General features: G+C 41.7%; 1 protein-coding gene across 5 annotated transcripts in view; it reads right to left on the bottom strand.

Moving 5' to 3' along the window:
* The window catches only part of LEPR (leptin receptor), a 41,256-nt gene that overhangs the window by 11,750 nt on the left and 10,922 nt on the right, over positions 1-18,584 (bottom strand). For 3 of the 5 annotated variants that reach the window (XR_005564210.1, XM_039383029.1, XM_039383028.1), the window contains exons 2-7: positions 13,225-13,283; positions 10,524-10,826; positions 9,441-9,558; positions 4,344-4,549; positions 2,206-2,351; positions 1,426-1,570 (exon numbers count right to left, since the gene is read on the bottom strand). Coding sequence is in view for 4 of the 5 variants with exons in the window: in XM_039383029.1 (XP_039238963.1) it covers positions 1,426-1,570; positions 2,206-2,351; positions 4,344-4,549; positions 9,441-9,558; positions 10,524-10,826; positions 13,225-13,283 (977 nt within the window). In the remaining variant the exon portion in view is untranslated. Of the gene's footprint in view, positions 1-1,425; positions 1,571-2,205; positions 2,352-4,343; positions 4,550-9,440; positions 9,559-9,809; positions 10,359-10,523; positions 10,827-13,224; positions 13,284-17,032; positions 17,166-18,584 lie in introns of those variants that run through there. The other 2 variants (XM_027719058.2, XM_027719059.2) reach the window with 2 other exon arrangements.

The raw sequence follows: 18,584 nt of genomic DNA, 5'->3' as shown, positions 1-18,584 counted from the left end.
AAAAATTCACCCAGGCATAAAGACACTGAATTTCCCAAGGATGTAAAGATGTGTAAGCTGAGCCTCCATCAGTCAGGGACTCAGGGGAGGTACAGGTGCTGAACACCTGCTGGAATGGAGCAGTTTGCCAAAGATCATCTCAAAGCCAGCATGAAAATCTTTAAAAGGTCAGGTTTACTTTCCACAGCTGAGGAACCACTTCAGAGATTTGTAGAATTTCCCCAAAATACAGGCCTGCTCAGAAAGCACAGCACACTTAGGATATTGTCATTGTCAAGGATTTTCATGTTAAATATAAATCAGAACATGAGGCTGGTCAGCTGTAAAAAACTAGAACTCCCTGCATGAAGAAATTAACCCCTCTCTGCTGCCATCAGGTTGTCACATTGGGATTATTCTGCTGATGAGATGTATTTTTAATAGAATTACATATCCCATAAATGGGATTAATAAAAAATAATCTAACAGTAACTACTGCATCTCTTTTAAATCTGTATTTCTCAATACATTCATAAACCTCTGAAAATTATCAGTATATACATATGTGAGAGAGAGAAAATGTGTATTCGCCCCTAAAAAATTCTCGAAGTTATATAGTTCTATACACACACTTTTTTTTTTTAATTTATATGTCTATATAAATGTAAATCCAAAACATTAAGGGCCAGTTAGGCCTCTAGACCTATAATCAGGCATCCTGTGTATCATGTTTATTTGCCTTAAGGGTCTGTGTATTTTCACTTTTCCTGGGAAAAAGCTCCATTTCAAAAGTCTAATTCTTTCCTCAGTACTTGGTTTAAGCACACACATGACACGTTTAGTCACAGTAAGAGATGTCCATGTAAGGGCTCAGGTAAAGCATTAGTTCTGGCATGGAATGGTTCAGAGGATTCTTGTGACAGCACAGGCCAAAACATCTCCAGTTAATCCTAAGCAAAGCATGGAAAAATCCAACAAAAAAAATCAGAAAGTCAGTTTATGCACAGCATTACACACCTAAATGGGTTGTTAAATGTACATTGAGTTCTGTTCTGGGTGTTCAGTTCAGCTACAAAGTGAGAGAAAGCATTAGAAGAAAAATCTTGTAGCGAGTAGAGATTCAGCACTGCCAACTGTCTTTTGAAATGGAAAACCTCTTGAAAAAAGCTTTTCCTGGGTCTGAACAGGTGCTGGGTGAGCAAGGCACAGACATGGAGGTGTCACGAGCTGCCACTGCAGTCTGCACATGTTATCCAGAACTCCTAATGCAAGTCTGGCACAGAGAAAAGAGCTGAGCCTCAGGCAAAGCCAGGCAAAAGAGGAGCAGAAGGAGAAAGTGCTTCCACAGGATTTTTCAGCCCATAACACCCTCAAACTCATTCCACAAAACAAAAAAACTGGGACATCTGTTCTGTTCCAAAAGACTACTCACTGCACGTGACCTACCTCCCAAACTGAGATCATATGGTGTGCTCCAGTCACTCCAGAACCCCAGCCCCTGGTGATTCCTGCACCTCACTTGAACCAAGTAAGAGGAATCAAGTAGGGTATTGTCAATGGCCAATGAGGCTTCCAGAGCAACTTGAACCATCTGTTGGATTATCACAAGCCATTATTGTTGTATAATGAAACAGGAAAAGAGAAAGACACAAATTAGTCTAGAGGGTAGTTTTTAGGTAGCAAGTTGGGTAAAAAAGCTTTCTTCTTTAAATTTACTGTGAATTTGATTCTGGTAGAAGTTGCATAACTCTGTGGAGAACAATTTATTTCATTATGGACTGCTAATTAATGGTTGCTTTTTATTCCAGAGCCAGTTGTGTGGCAGAAAAAGCAACTCGCTAATAAAATCCATAAATATTAAACATACACACATGTATCATAGAATTTGGGGGTTGCTGAAAGTAAAAGGCTTTGCCTTCAGACTTCACAGAATCTAGGATTTCATCCAAACAGAAAGATGGAAGTTTGTTGTAAGACCCAGCAGGAAATGGGCCTTTCATCCCTATGTAATGGCTCTTTACAGATGTAAAGTCCAGCTCTCCCAGCTGAGGGAAAGGCAGTGTGCCACACCCAGCTCCACCAGACCTGTCATGTTCCTCAACCCACCAGCGTTTCTACTCAAAGACAAGGAGGGTTGTGAGAAATCCTGGGCTCTGGGAGAGCCCCCTGATCTGCGCTGCTTCATGGGAAAACCGTGGGAAATCCAAGAGCACGGAGCTGCCTCACCTGCCAAGTGCTGTGCCCTGGCTTTGCAGAGATCCTCACTTGGTACTGCAGAGGGTATGGCAGCAGTGCAGGCTCAGACCAGCACATCTTCAACTGACCTCCCTCTGTCATTTCCAGATGCAGGTTCAAAGGAGGTTCAGGCTTTACTGCAGACAAATTCATTGATAAGTTCAGCTCCAACCTCATTGCCTGTGACTGCTGGGTTTTACTGAGCCAAAACTCCCTCTCACACCTTCTCTTTAAACTCAGTTTTCACAAGCTGCTCTACAGCTGCTATGTGACACTGATGATGTGTAGCATCACTGGAAAAGCGTGCCCTGGTACTGTTATATAGCTGGTGATCACAAAATGCTGTTTCACCTGGTGTTTGCCTTAAATCTACATGAATTCCTTGCCTTGGGTCATGACTCTTCCCAGCAACCAAGCACCAGCCTGCCTGGCTGAAAAGATGGGATGGGTAAGAGAGGGATGGGAGAGCTGAGCAAATCAATCTGCTCCTCAGAAGACAGAAGATAATGTCCTCATAAACAGACTGTATACAAGGACTTTCTAAATATTCCCATCCTTCCACAGTGATTATGGTTCTGAAAGAAGGTCTCTAGGAGAGCTACCTTAGGGCAAAGTAAAATGGAGGGTTTGGAAATTTCCCACGAGGATGGAGAGAACTCTCTGGAGAGGGGAAGGGATGGGCAATTGGGAATGATCACTAGGATTGTAGTCCCACTTCCTCAGACAAAGGCAAGGACCCCAGATCCTACTTCTATCTGTTTCTCAGACCTTTACAGATCACCAGTCTTTTGGTTGGCCTTGTCCTCATTCACAGTTTTGCTCTTACAAAACATTGCAGGGTGAGCAGCAAGTGCAAAACTGAAGAGAAAACATTTCCAAAACATTCCCATTGGGCAGTGGGGATGTGTTCCCTTCCAGTTCCATCTGCACTGGGTTTCCAGCTCTCTAGAGTGTCTCATATAAGCAATATTACTGGAATCTCACTCAGTTATACCACAAACCTGTTCTTATTTTCAGTATAAATTCACTCCACTAAGTCAGATCCTATTTAATTATTACTTATAAACCATCTCAAAGCAATTAAATTCATGAAGCCCAGCAGGGAGTGATTTGGGAGGAGGCAGAGCTTTGAAAACCAAAGTCAGAGGCTTTTACATCACACTCTTACGAATCAGATCACACTTTCTGAACACAGATAATGATTTCTATTCTGCTGATGCCACTGCTCTACTATAAGCAAATAAAATAAACATTACACAAGCATTCATAGTTTTACATTCAAAATAATTTTAATTGAGCTGAATCTTGGCAGAACATATACTAATATTATGCATTTTTAAAACATACTTCACTAAGCAGAACTAACTAATTATGTCATTTTAAATACTGGTAGACTCAAGTTTGAATTTTTAATTTTTTCCTGTAGCATAATTTAAAAGCAGCAGATGAAAAACGCAACCTCTCCTCTTCAAAACTAGCTTACCCAGAGACTTTGTACTGATCCTGTCTGCAAAGCACATAAGTTGGGAAGAAGTTTATAAAACTCATAAGTTTTTAAATTAATAAGAAGTTTATAAAACTTCAGTTTTCCCCCCCCCACAGCTGACAGACTCCTTGCCTTTATGGAATTCATCCAAATCTGCAGTAACTGGGCATATTGGACAGCAACACATATCAAATTCACAATGTCAGTACAGTTTAACTTGATCAAACACAGAGGAATGTTTTCCAACTTGGACAATGATGGTGTTGAATGTATAAGGAAGGGAAGCAGCAGGACAACAAAGCTGCTTGTGAAAAGAAGTGGGGTTATTTGTTAAGTAACTTTTGGAGCAGCTTTTTTCTCCCCTCAGTTTTTAAGTCCTCAGCTACATGGACAGAAAAGCTCCCTCACAGCCCCACAATGAAACACAGAGAGGCCCTGATTAGAAAGGAAAGAATTAGAAATAACAAGTACATTGACTGCCTGGCCTCTGCTCACTTTGGTTTGTACTGGAGCCCAGACAGGCATTAGGAGCTGAGAAATCCCAGGAAGCCTTTTCCTGTCCTGTCTGTGCCCTTCTTTTCCAGGAGAGACATCCTGCTGCTGTTGCCCATTAAGAACAATTGAAAATATAGGTCACACTCACCTATGTCAACGGGCTTGACTGACATCAAAGGTGACCACAGAGGTGTCACACCAACCAGCACCTTCAGCCACATGATGTAGGTGTGGTTGAGCCTCAGAGAGGGCACAAGACACTCACATGTGTCATCCTCAGTGCACTCACACTGAGCAATCCTCACGGTCCCCTGGAGAGAGCTCGTGGACACATTTCCCAGGGACAGCTCTGAGCTACAAAAGGGAAAACAAACCATGAACCAAAACAGACCATGAACCAAAACAAACCAGTATTTTTTCTATATCTCAAGAGGTTTGTCCATCTAGATAAGGTTTATTTATAAAAAAATAATATTAATTGATGAAAAAAGTAAAAAAGTAAAAATTGTAACTAATGGCTTTGACTTTGTTGCTTCTCCCTTTTGAAATGGTTTCCAAGTAAAGTAGTTAACATGATTTTATTAAAAGTATTCCTAAGGCTTGGCTTTAAAGCAAATGTGTTACAACACTAGATGATACCTGTAGTTTAGTCAGACTAGCTCCCGATTCCTGAAGGTCTCATTCCTAGATCCTTCTCAAGCACACAAAGTTAGTTTACTTTCCAGTGGACTAATTGGCAGCTCCCTGCACCCTCTCCCTCAAGATTATGTTCTAATTCCTCTTCATGAGGCACTGAAATAATATTGAAACAATTTCATATTCCTTCCAGCTTCTGCTACAATTAAGCATTACAAGTAATAAAATAATCATGGAATGGTTTGGGTGGGAAGGGACCTCAAAGCCCACCCAGTTCCACCCCCTGCCATGAGCAGGGACATCTTTCACTAGACCAGGTTGTTCCAACCTGGCCTTGGACACTCCCAGGGATGGGGCAGCCACAGCTTCTCTGGGCAACCTGTGCCAGGGCCTCACCACCCTCACAGCCAGGAATTCCTTCCCAATATCCCATCTAAACCTACTCTCCTTGGAACCAGCAGTCCCCAAAGTATTCTTTATTCTCATTTCTAATCCATAGATATTCTTCAGTCTCTTCCAAACACAGCTCCATGTTTATGGAGTCCTGCAGGTATTCAGTGGCACAGGCCTCCCTAAGGTAGGGGATTTAAGAGTGTGAATAGTTTGTGGCCAAACTTCTCACAGCAGCAAAGCCAAGACAAATCCTGACAGTTAAACCACTTTGGATTCTTTCCTGCTTTTGACTTTTCATCCTTAAAAAAAAAAAAAAAAGCTTCTGTTTTGAATTGTTCCAAAGTAATTTTGGAATAATTTCTGTACAGTAAGGGTTTTGTTTTACTAATTCACAGAAAGAAATTGAAGTTCAGAGAAAAGAACCTTTCTGTACATTTTTTAAATAGTTTTATAGCTGGCATGACTCATTGGAACACTTGAATTCAGGGAGGGCAGAGAACTAAAAGAAAGGACAAGATTTTCTGTGCTTTTTTTGGTTTTAGTCAATTTGCTATCTAGTACTTTTATTTGAGTGTAAAGCACAGGGGACTGGGCATGATTCACTGCTTCTCTTACCATTCTCTGCCCTACTTAAAAAGGAAAAGGTCAAAACAGAAGAATTATGGATTATGGGAAGAGCACATGCAAAGCCCAGACTGGGCCTGCAGGAACCCCTGCAGGGTCACTCCTGGCTCATCTGGAGTCAGGGCCTCATCCCCCCATCCTGCACTGATCAGCACACACAGGTGCATCCCCCTTGGGTTTAGGACATTCTAAGGCTGGGAGCAAGGATTTTTAGCACCACTCTGCCCTCATAGCACTGTGCTCTGCAGTAACCACCCCAGAAGTTATGCAAGTTCCTACGAAAACGTAGTTTATGTTAATTAATGCTCCAGCCAGCCAATACTGACATTCCCCAAATCATTTTCAGCAGGGCTCACAGACTTCAGGACACAAGAATTATGCTGATGGCATCTGGCAGACGTAGAGCTTTTAAATTACTTGGAATTATTTTGTTTTTATAGTCGTGGCTCCGCTTTTTTCTCCTGAATTTTCTTTCAAAGACTTTGCAGAATTTTCTTTTAAGTTTCTCTGCTTTCTACTGTTTCTCACTGATTTTATTAGTCTCAAAAAAGCCACAATCAATTCATAAGAATGTAGTCTTTTCATCAAACCATGTCTTTGATCTGATCTATCTGGAAACTGGTTACCACCACCCCACCCCCTAATCTTTCCTAATCATTATTTCAATTTTTAACCATCAAAATGAACTTATTTACACCCAAAAAGCGGTGTACAGGAGGAAAAATGGTAAAGAGTTTTTCTCCTTGTTGTGCCAGTGTCAGTACTACTGACTCATCAACCCTCACAAGTTCAGGAGAGGTCAGTGCCCTCACACAGTAGAGCGAGAGGAGAAATTTGGGGCAAACTTCAAACAAGTGAAAGGCAGCGTGACTTTCAGCTGGAAACATGGGATTAAAGCATAAGAAGAAGGAAAAAAATGAAATACTGCATGCCCTGAACCACAGAAATAATTAACACTGCAGCAAGGGCACGTGCCCAAGGCTTGCTTTCCTCCTCCACTCCAAACCCTGTCACAGATTTAGTCACCACCTTAACACCTCCTAAATATTTTATATTTTGGTGCACTATTCAACCCTACTTCAGAAGGTGATTTTACTTATGCTACATTAATCTGTGGCCCCATGGCAAACTTTTAGACTTTAAATGTCTTGAGTGAATTTCAATCATCTTCTTGCAATTGGAAAAATGAACTGAAAATAAAAAGTCAAAACTATTTTAGGAAGAAATACATGAACTTCTACAGTCCCCCTAATTTCAGGAAAGGTACATCTCATGCAGGTAGCTATGAAATAAAGGTACTATTGTAATTCTGTTCTCAGTATTTCTATATATTGTTTGTGCAAGCACCACCTTTAATAGGAATCAGTGGAGCTGTCCAAGGTTCAAGGACTTTCCATAAAAATATTCCAGTGTATTTGATACGTAACAGCTCTAGCAAAATCCTTCTTTGAAGAAGCTGCCCTGTTAAACTGCAGAACATCTGATGGCTGTTGAGCTCACGGGAGGATAAATCTGTAATGAAAGGTTGATATTCCCTGGCTGAAGAAGGCTCGGTGTATGACTGATGCACTCAACTAAGACACCAGTCTTGGGGCTAATTGGATGGTTTATCCTTCAAAAATATGGGAGTCTAGTCCCAGAACTAAAGGAGAGCCCCACAGGTACTTCAAATAAGTCAAAAATATGAATGCATTCTATACACCACCATCTGTTGAAAGGGCAAGTGATAATCTGTGCTCCAAGTGAACATTCATCTGTGTCACTCCAAAGGGATCCCTAAGGCTAAGGCATTTCAGCTCATGGAATTAACCACTGGGGTTTACAACATTCCTAGAAAGATCAATCACTTTTGGTAGACAATTAATCTAAATTATCTAATTTGGAATAATCTTTCCTCTCCCAAATCCAAGCCAAGGGGAAGGTAAAGCTCCATCATCACCTTTGCTTGAGCCTCTCCCAGAACACGGCACTGGTTTGGGCAGAACAAAATATTTCTATTCCAATGATACCATTTACAAGCAGGAATACTGTGGATGTGCAAAATAAGAGGGTATTTCTTTAATGCTGGAAAAGATAAAAGCTGGGAAGGACCCAAGCTTTTTTGTTGTGGATTCTTCTAGGTCATTATTTCTGTGCACTGCCTGTCCTGTATATGAGAATTCTGGCTTGGTCTCCTGACTCCCAGGGAGAAACACATGCCAGGAATGCATATTTTTAAAACTGGGCATGTTTTCAAGGTATTTTGGCTCATGTGAATAAAATGTTAAGGTATCAGCAAGCCAACAGGGAAAGCTGTCACCTCACCAAAGTCTGAAATGCTTTACTAGCTGCTCTCCCAGCACACAGGGATCCTAAAGGAAAAATATAAATACAGAATCTGGGGAGTGAAACAAGTTCTCCAATGTCAGGGACTGGTCTGTATCTCACCTTTGCAGCAAAGAGGAATCAAACAGAGAAATGCCAGGAGGACTCTGGTGAGTCCTTAGAGCCTGCTCTCCTAAATTGCATGGCACTTACTGAATTCCCTTCATAACACAAAGAACCTCTTCATCCCAGCTGGGACTCCAATTTGTTGTTCCATGGATGTTTGGCATACCAAAAAAATTCAATACAGAGATTACTGCCCTGGGATCACTGGCAAAGATTATCCTATTGCAGTTGGGACTGGACGGAACAGAGGCAAAGTCAGATTTACTCCCATAAACACCCGTGTAATGGTATTTCAGAAATCAAAGTAATGAAGAACCAACTTAATCAAAATTTGATTTCAGCTTTAGAGTATTCTGTCAGCTAACCAACCATATTTATTCCTAGTTAATACATTTGCTTTCTACCTTGATTACAGGGATGATTTGTGGCAAGACATTTGTGGCAAGACACTGTTTTGTTAAGTAAGAGATATCACCTGTAAATTCAACTAAATCAGCTATTTAAGTTTATCCTGCTTCCTAAAGAAATTAAGTGTCTGTGTTTATGCCATTCTTTCCAATCCATCAGTAATTCAGAAGAAACTGTGTGGTTTCATGGAATCACACAGATCTTTTTATAACCAAATCAGGCAGGTCATATGCACAAGACCTGTCCACCCACAGCCAGGATGATTCCATCTATCACCATTCCAGGGAATATTTACCACAGTGACAGTTGCACAGGTGAGTGTCTCTCAGAGGCATTGTTGGGATTAGAGTAGCATTTGGCACTGTATTACAGGTTAAGCACCATAATTACTTCAAGAGAGACAATATTATGGTCAAAGGCAAATAAAAGGCAGAATCAAGAGGGCAGCCTTAAAAGTAAGCAACTGTAGCAGCAAAGCAACTTTAACAAGTCAACACTGATTTCACTAAAGCACTTTAAGAAACACAGAAAACACAAAGGAGGAAGACTCTTCATTCCAACCATTTCTCATTTAAAGAAACCTAAATTTTCCATATTGCCTAAGATTACTTTTAGACAAGACAAAGGTACATAACATAATCTGCTTTCTAAACTCAGGTTACCACTGTGCTGCAACCTGGAATGCTGATATTTTAGAAAATGCTTTCAGATTTCCAATGTCAATAGTGCTAAATTTAACAAAGTCTGTACTTACCCAGCATAAAAAAGATTAACCTTCAAGTCCTCTCTCAAGTACAATCTCAAAACCCACAGGTTACAAACTAACAGGTCCAGCTTGCCTTTAATCCAACATTCCATGTTCCAGTTTGAACCTAAACAAAAGAAAGGGATTACCCATTCCTGACCTGTATTAAAACAAAATAAAACCACAACTGAAGAGCCAGGATAAAATTCACTCCCAAAGAGAGGACAAGTAACAGATATTCATGAAGGTGAGGTTGCACCACAAATGTGCAAATGTTTATGAATAATCTGTATTGAATTAGATGCCCTTTGACACTTGCAAGGCTCCCAGTCTGCAGTACTGCTGCACTGGCATTATTAAAGAAGGACTGTTTTTTACCTGGCTTTATGGACAAGGCTGCAGGGTGGAGAAAAATGAAGCTGCTGCTGCTGGTTGCTGTGTTGCTGCTGTGAAGGGGCACAGCTCTCTGTGCCTGTGCTGCGGGTTTGTGCACATACAACTGCAACACGTGGGACACACTTTAACAGAGAGTCTTTTGTTCCATGGGGAAGTTCTTGGAAAATGAAATTCTACTCTACTGAGCTCAACGAGATTCCTGCAGGCCAGTATGTTCCTCAGAGACTGGGGTTTACAGGAGAAAAACAGTCTTGGAAAAAATAATTCTAGTCCATGTACAGATACTTACTAATGCATCACAGTTCATGCAGAAATTATGCCATTCACTCTCCATCTCCCCCACCTCCTAAAGGAGTTTAAAGCCCATGTCCATAAAAAATATATAAAATATTTCTCATAGTGTGTAAACTCCTTTGAAGTTCTGGGCTTACATCCTCATATGCAGTGCTACATATTTTATTCAGAACTCCCCTAGAAAGGCAGCTAACTTTTTTTTCCCCCTTGAAACTGTGCTCTACAATTTCCTTCATCTTCCACTACAGACTCTGTGAGGAAGGATTTTACCACACTGTGTTGTGTGCCCAGGAAAAAAATGAATCCCCGCTAATACAACCCACCCCTCTCCTCCCAAACAACAAAAAAACCCAACCTGTTTTTGAAGAAGTAACTTCTTCTGCCCTTGAATGCCAAACCCACCTATTTCTTGAGAAGCAGAGATATTTATTTCTGAAGGAATAAACTTCCTTGCCTGCAGGCTTGCTCTGTACAAAAAACAATCAATGTTGTTGTCACTCCAAAGGCAACACAGAAAACTTTCTTCATTCATTAGAGGTTTGATTTCAGATGTCCTACGATGGTCTCTCCTCAAACCAAACCAACTCTCAACTCCGGCAGAGAAAGGGCTCAAAGCTGTCTCATTCAGCAGCACACAGGGTAATGTAAAGTTCCTGGGAGGAACTGGATGGACCATACAATGGGCAACTGCCATTCGAAGGAAGTCTGCAAACATAAAGGCAAAGATATTGGAAATAAATGAAAAAGTTGATCTTGTCAGTGAAAAGGGACCGGTTGATGTTATACAGAAACACACAACATAAAAATCAGGCTGTTTCCAGGGGCTATTCTATGAGTTGCAGACACAATTACTAAAAACATCCCCTCTGAACTGGTGCCACAGCTGACAGATGTCAGCCTTTCTGCTTAAACTCACAACACCTAAACTTTGGATTTCTCAGCCTCTTGAAATAAGGCCAAGATTGTAGGGGAAGAACCTCTTTGGGTTAAAATGGCTTATATTAATCCAAAACATGGTGAATCCTATACCCAAGTTCACACACTTTACAGGTGTGACTCTCATCTCCCCTGAGTGCTGGAACACATTCACTCCAGCTCCTATAACACAGCTCCATTTCTGTAGGAACAAAAATAATCCTGTTGTAAATATAAGACATAATCACACTGGAACTGTTAAATACCAGAGGACAGTGTTACAAGGATGTATGACTGGGTGCATTATCTGGGAAATGAGATGCAGAAAAAAGAAAAATTTTTTCCATCAGATCCTTCAAAATGAAATTGCTCTGACCACATTTGCAGCTCTTGTTGGTAAGTCAGAACTTGAATTCCACTCCCAAGGATTTTGAGAATGATGAGAGTGTGGGTTTTGGAAACAGCTTACTGTAAAACACTATGATTTCAAAGATTAAACCCTAGTTACAGAAAGGCATGTGGGTCATTTGTGCACTTTGCACTTAGCTGTTTGCTCAGTAAGGGCATAAATATTTTAAGCAGTTCATTAGATAGAAATTAATTGATGCTCTATGCTTGCAAGGGCCAAAATAAGAAAAGAACAGAATTTCTCTAGCACTGTTCGATTAATAGCACAGAAACATGAGCTAAACAATACAAAAGTACAAAAGTTTTAAAAAATAGTAGATGCAGTGTGTTATTATGCAGAGTGTTAAAGTGTTTAGTTTTCTCTCTCCACAGATTTTGTGCTGCCACACTCTTGGAGGGTCCTGCTCTTTCCTCCTCTCCCAGTTAACGGAGTTTGTGCCTCTGTAAATACCAGCTTCAACATGCCTCCTGGCTGCATGGGGAGGATGCAGCAGAGCAAACTGACTCTTAGTCCCTAATATATGATTTAAAAAGGACAAACAAGTGCCATGAAGCAGGACAAACAACCAACGCACCACTCAATTCACAGCCCGTCAGCTCCCCTTCCAAGGAACAACTTCCCCCTCACATATCACACCCCAAGGGATTCATTAAATCTTATCAAGTCAAAATGTGTGCAGCTCCTTCCCACTTCTTTAGAAATGTAAAAAATAAAGTTAAAATGAGCCAGAGGAAGCCCAGAACAGCAGCATATCTGAGTTAACAGGGCTAAAGATGCCAGCTGTGGTTATCTGCTTATGGCCAACCCATGGATACACTGATTTTCAGTCATTCCAGGCCATCAGAGAGGACAAACTGCTTGGAAACCTCAGGAAAACTCCCTGAGGCATCCAAGTTTGTCAATTAAAGGTACACAATATGTTCAGATCACGTAAAGTATTTAAAAGAATGTCAACAATGCAGTATTTGATACTGAGTGGATAAAAGTACATATATAGCAAGATAAAAAATATGTATATATATATAAAAATATGTATATAGAAAAGATACAGAAATCTAACGATTTATTCATCTTTTATAAGGATATAAGATGACACAAATTTTGAGATTAACTTCACTGGATTAAAGTCTTCTTTCTCCCTGAGCAAGATCATCAAGTCTTCAAAAAGTTCTTATTTTAGTAAAAAAATGAGAGGCAAATACCAGCTGTCCCTGAACAGCATCTGCCAATATTGTTACAGACATTTCCCGATTAGAAAACTAGTTTATTAAATCCAACATTTGCAGTTAGTTGAGCACCCTTTAACAGCCCTGTGCCCATGGAAGCAGGAATGTCAGCCTCCTAAAAAGGCAGAGCTCAGGCTCAGTGACACCTCGGCTACACTGAAACTTTGCAGTTCTGGTGGAAAAGGGATCTTTCCTTATGCTTTTGGACCTATTTGGGTAACAAAACAAATCACCCACAAATTTCTCTCTTATCAAATTCTGACTGGGGCATTTATCTGAATGTCTCTTGACTTACCACATACTTTCTACTGATGTTTCCTGAGCTTAAAAGTCAGTTCACTGCTTTTTTGGGGTAAGAGACACAGGCACAACCCTGAGAGGGTCAACATTTCAATCCCACACAATGACAACATCAGGTTCTTTGTACATTCTAGATGCATGTTGTGATAAGATACTAATCCAGTAGCATGACTTGAGACACCACTGTGAGACAGAAATGTGATTCTCTTTATTCTACACAACTTCCAACAGACTGATCCTTGTAGGAACTTACCCAACAGCACAAGAATGGTCAGAATGATTTGCCAATACATCTTGTTTTGTAGAGCTGATCTGAAAAACACACAGAAAATTAACTGAGAGCTGACAATTATCAGTCTATTATTTCATTAGGGTTTCATTTTGGTGCACTTCAGTTAATTTGACACTCACACCTTCGTAAACAGAATCACAGAATTCCAGAATGGTTTGGGTTGGAAGGGACCTTGAAGATTATCTCATTCCACCCCCTGCCATGGGCAGGGACACCTTCCACTGGACCGGGGAAAGGAAGAACAGGTCAGAAAGTCATTTGAGGAAAAAAACTTTGCTTAGAATATCAATTAAATACCAACACAGCTCTTTCACCATTAGGGCCCTCAATCCTCCAGGCTTTTGCTGATTATTGTTCACCTTCTGGGTTTGGTCTGAAAGGCACTACAAACCCAAAGGATACCTAATTTTCCAAGTGCAGCACAGACAAAAGCACTTGGGCACCCATTTCAACTGTGAAGACTTCACTAAATTTTACAGTACTATTTCAATATTGTTCTTTCATTTCAGGTACTTTGTTCTTTTTTATTTTCATCCAATAGCTATATAAATTCTGTTAAAATCTGAATATAAGCATTTTTATGCTTAAAGCTCCAGAGAAGATATCAGAATAAAACAGAGTTTGGCTGCTGTTGTATTTAACCAGAACTGAGTGATGAGTAAAATCTACAGCTCAATGCCAGGGCAAGAAATTATATTGAGGGAATCCCTCCAAAGTATTCCATTCCTTAAATATTTCTGAGAACAGTTTCCTTGAGAACAACAATGTAGCCAAAAGAGTCAGTGCCAAGGTTATGTAATCCACTGGCCTTCCAGTTTGGGGCTGCATGTACTGTTATATATATATATATAATATTATATATATATATGCAGACAACTGACCAGTGAATGACAATATTCCAGGATTCTTGTCTCCCCCTTGATTCTTGTCTCCCCCGTCCAGCTGAAGGAGGGGGGAGCCAGAGCTGAGCCATTTCTCCAGCACAGACCATCTGCACTGTGGTCTGCAAGATGACTCAGTCCCAGCCACTTTTCTTCCCACTCACCAGGTTATAATCAGGGTACATTTAAGTTACATTTTCAGCAATTAAAGAGGAAAGCTCAAAGGGTGTTCAGGCACTGGAAGGGGCTGCCCAGGGAGGTGGTGGAGTCCCCATCCCTGGAGGTGTCCAAGAAACAACTGGGCGTGGCACTCAGTGCTCTGGGCTGGGTGACAAGTTGGGGATCAGCCACAGGCTGGACTCAATGGGCTGGGAGGGCTTTTCCAACCTCAAGGATTCTGCCATAAAAATGACCAGATAGAGTAATCAAAGAGATTCTGACGTCAACACTAATTCAACCATAATTAACAATATTTGGACCAGGAGGTAAAAATAGAGTTCAGATCAGCTTGGACATCTTCTCTTCCTACTTCTGTCACATGGATTTTTACAAAGAAGTTATTTTCCTCTCCCGGCTCCAACGACATCCATGAACCAGTGCTGTACATGATCAAAAAGCTGCACATCCCCAGCATTTTTCTGTTCAATCTTCTTTGTGTAAACTTTACTGGGGAATTGGGTAAAAAGAGATATCTACAGATAAATCCCAGGGCAGAATAAATGTATTACTGGACCACAGAGGGCTTCCCAAAATCTTTTCCAGTGAGAATATTGGCCAGAATTTCTAACTTCACTCTAAGAAAGAATACAAGTTTTACAAGAACAGTTACAGGGAACAGAGAGCTAAATAAGGAGACTTATTAAAACTTGTAACTATAGCTTTATCCCAGAGAGAGTAAGTTAACACAGCAAGAACAAACCATTTTATGCACAACTGGGAAAGTGTTCATAAAAAGGAAGGAATCAGAGTCTGTTTAAACACATATATCTTAAAATACTGTGTTCCAGAACCACTGACTTTGCTGCTGTGTATAAGAAATTTTCCAATTTCTTATGTAAATAGTGTGTTCTTCTCTGTGCCAACCACTGCACAAAACATTTCAGCAAGCAGAGTCCCTGCCTTGACAAAAACACTGGATTAACACCAAAAAGCAGGTAAGGAGAACAGCAACAAAATAAGATCATTTTTCTTTACAGGTCGAGTGAGAAGTCATAGAATCCACTGTCATTTCAACATGGGAAACATTTTCAGCATAGCCTGAAACAAGCAGGACCCACAAACACCTGCACTGGGCACGGAAAATATACTGAAAGTTTTCCTTTTCCTTCTGGAGCTGCCTTTTTCTTCAGGTTCTTGTCTCAACAACTCACATTTCTGCACGTCTCCTTTCTGAACCTCAGGAAGAGGGTTGAGGTGAGGAGGGGATTGCAGAACCAGGCAGGTCTACCTGTCCAGTTTGAACTGAGGGTGGCACTGGTGGATCCCTACAACCCATCCCAGACACAGTAGAGCAGCACAGCCCCAACACCATTGAACTCAGCTGTAAAATCCTCACCAACTTTTACAGGGACATAGAGATCACAAGAGAAGTGTTGCAATGAGCCAATGATGAATTTCAAAGCCGACAGAAATGTATAGAAACCTAATTTCCAGGATCTCCTATTTTTCCCCAACTAATATAACATACACATACAGGGTCTAGAGCTCTCTTTTTCTCATTCTCACCCTCCCAAAAACCAACAGCTGACTGTTAATGGGAAACAGGAACATAATACTGCAATCATACAAACTGTTTTTGCAAGCACTGCACCACAGCTGTTTTTAAATATTTTAAAAAATTGCTATAAAGCATAAAAATATTTTAGTAATAATGGTCTCTGCACAGCATCTTCTGATCTGCTCTTTAAGGGTGCTGAGGGCTTCCCAGTCCTATTGATTTGGGCAAGACCCTCCTGGGCATGGAATTTCATTGCTCTTGTCTGCCATTGAGTACATCAGATATCATTATTAATAAAGAGTTTGCAGTAAGTGGAACATACAAAGTAGAAATGTGTATGACTTGCACTGAAAAATTTTGCTTTCTAATACTAAAACATTAACCAAGGGAACCCAAGTTGGGCAAAAGTACAGCTGCAAAATCAGGCCCCAAGAGTGCTGGTGGAGCCTCTCCCCTGAGACTCAATAGTAAAATGTCCAAAATTACAAAGAGTTTCTCCAGATAGTACAATTTCTCTTGTTTGTACCAAAAATACCCGTCGCAGATACTCATGCTGCTCACAGGCAGGTTCCCATCACCAGCCCAAGATCCAGCAGCATTTGCTCCTGCATCTTCACTCCACAGCACTGAAGTTTGTGCACAGTCACAACACACAATCTGAGAGACTTCAGTTTCATAAATACTCCTGATTTTAAGCCGGCAATAGAGAAAAGCGTTTTTAATAAAAACTTTCCCTCGTGGTTTTTCACATGTATCTGTCTTTTCTTATGCACTGCTGTAAGCAGAGCTCCTGCGCTTACCTGGCGCTTTGGGGTTATACCACGTTACAGCCACACTTTACAATGAGAGCTAAGGGCTCTCATTGTAAACTCTGCTTATAAATGCTGTATCGCTAATTAAGTTTCCAAAGTGCTCTTCTATGAGAGCGGGCTATCACAGCTCCTGCGGCATCAGAAATTCACAGCCCACATCCACTGAGATTTTTCTTTTGCTTCAGAATTGAATCTCGGGGAATAGACGGAGGGAAAGGGCCGGTTTGGGTACACCGTGCCTGCCTCTAAAATCTGGATTCTGCCAGAGGAAGGCAACGCTCCCCCGCCGGCAGCGATCAAGGGTAATCTCAGGGGGATGTTTAGGGAAACAAGAGGGGGAAAAAAGTAAATTCACCGACCTGCTCTTCGCTCCCGGAGTCCCGACCGACCGAGCGACAGCCGAAGTGACGCCGCCACCGCTCCGCTGCCCGGCCCCGGCCGGGCGCTCCCCTCAGCCCCGATCGCTCAGCGCCAGCTCCCTCGGCCTCCCCCGGCTCCCTTCAGCTTCCCCCCGCTCCCCTCAGCCCAGCTCCCTCAACCTCTCCCAGCCCCGCTCCCTTCAGCCGCCCCGCCTCGCCCGGACGCCCCGCCCGCCCCGCTCCCCCTCACGGCTCCTCACACACACACGGGGTGCCGGGGGAAGGAGCGTCGGGGCTGGCGAAGGGTCTGGAGCACCAGGAGCGGCTGAGGGAGCTGGGGGGGCTCAGGCTGGAGAAAAGGAGGCTCAGGGGGGACCTTCTGGCTCTCTGCAACTCCCTGACAGGAGGGTGGAGCCAGGTGGGGGTCAGGCTCTGCTCCCAGGGAACCAGGGACAGGATGAGAGGAAATGGCCTCAAGGTGTGCCAGGGGAGGGTCAGGTTGGGTATTGCGAAAATTACTGCCCAGGGCAGTGGTGGAGTCCCCGCCGTCTTGATGGGGCCTTGGCAGTACTGGGGGAACGGTTGGACTTGGAGCACTTTTCCAACTTAAACCATTCTGTGATTCCCTGAACACCTGTCCCCTTCAGAGCACAGCACTTCACTGAAGAAAATAAAGTTCCAGCCTTCAAAGAGCTGCCAGGCACTGCGGTGGGACGTGCATTTTGGCCCTTCTGTACTTCAGTGTTTGTCCTGATGAATAAAGGGTTGATACATGTAAAGCAATACCACATATTTAACAGGAACTTGCAATTAAAAAACAACACCCAGAAGTTATTTCAAGGAACTTAAAGTCGAGGACTGAGCCCTGCTAGAAAAGACGGACTCAATGATCTTGGAGGTCTTTTCTAACCTTAATGATTCAATGCACCTTTAATCTTTCTTGTGCTCATCCTTTTGGAAAAGACAGCAAGAGTTTAGAACTAGCAAAGCAGAGACTGATAAGTCCCAGATGGGTGCAGCTGAAGGGGTTTTTTAACTTTTTTTTTCTTTTCAGCAATATTATTTTAAAAGAAATGCAAAACCAGCTTCATGAGGTATGGAGAAAAATATTTATATTTACCTACTGCAAGCTCTTCTCAAGCAACCAGACTGTAACTATTTTTTGAATGGTGTAAACAGTTCTTGGAACAAAACCACTGCTTGGCTTTAATTTATTTATTGACTTTCTGTAATTCATGATCCATTTCCTCAAAGCAGCATCAGCCAATTTCGCTCCTTGTTAAAATGACCACCATCTCTTAATTGATAAATTCTATTTTTAAAATGTTTCTGTGTTCTAATACCTCAGTTTGGGAAATCTGACCACATACAACTTGTGCCTGAGGTTAGGAAACCACTGAAGTTTTTGTGTCCCAGACAGCACAAGCAAAAGCTGTCAAAAGCTACCACTAGAAACCCCCTTTTTATTTAGGTTAGAACATCTTAAGACAAACATTTCACAGAGCAAGTTTTTTTTCACTTCCCTGTGTACCACAGAGTTCAGTGAACCAGA

This window comes from Pipra filicauda, unplaced genomic scaffold, assembly GCF_003945595.2.
Source record: "Pipra filicauda isolate LSUMZ 115617 unplaced genomic scaffold, ASM394559v2 scaffold295_size919547_pilon, whole genome shotgun sequence".
NCBI lineage: Eukaryota > Metazoa > Chordata > Aves > Passeriformes > Pipridae > Pipra > Pipra filicauda.
The sequence above is the reverse complement of the archived record's forward strand: the minus strand, read 5'-3'. Positions and strand labels throughout refer to the sequence as shown.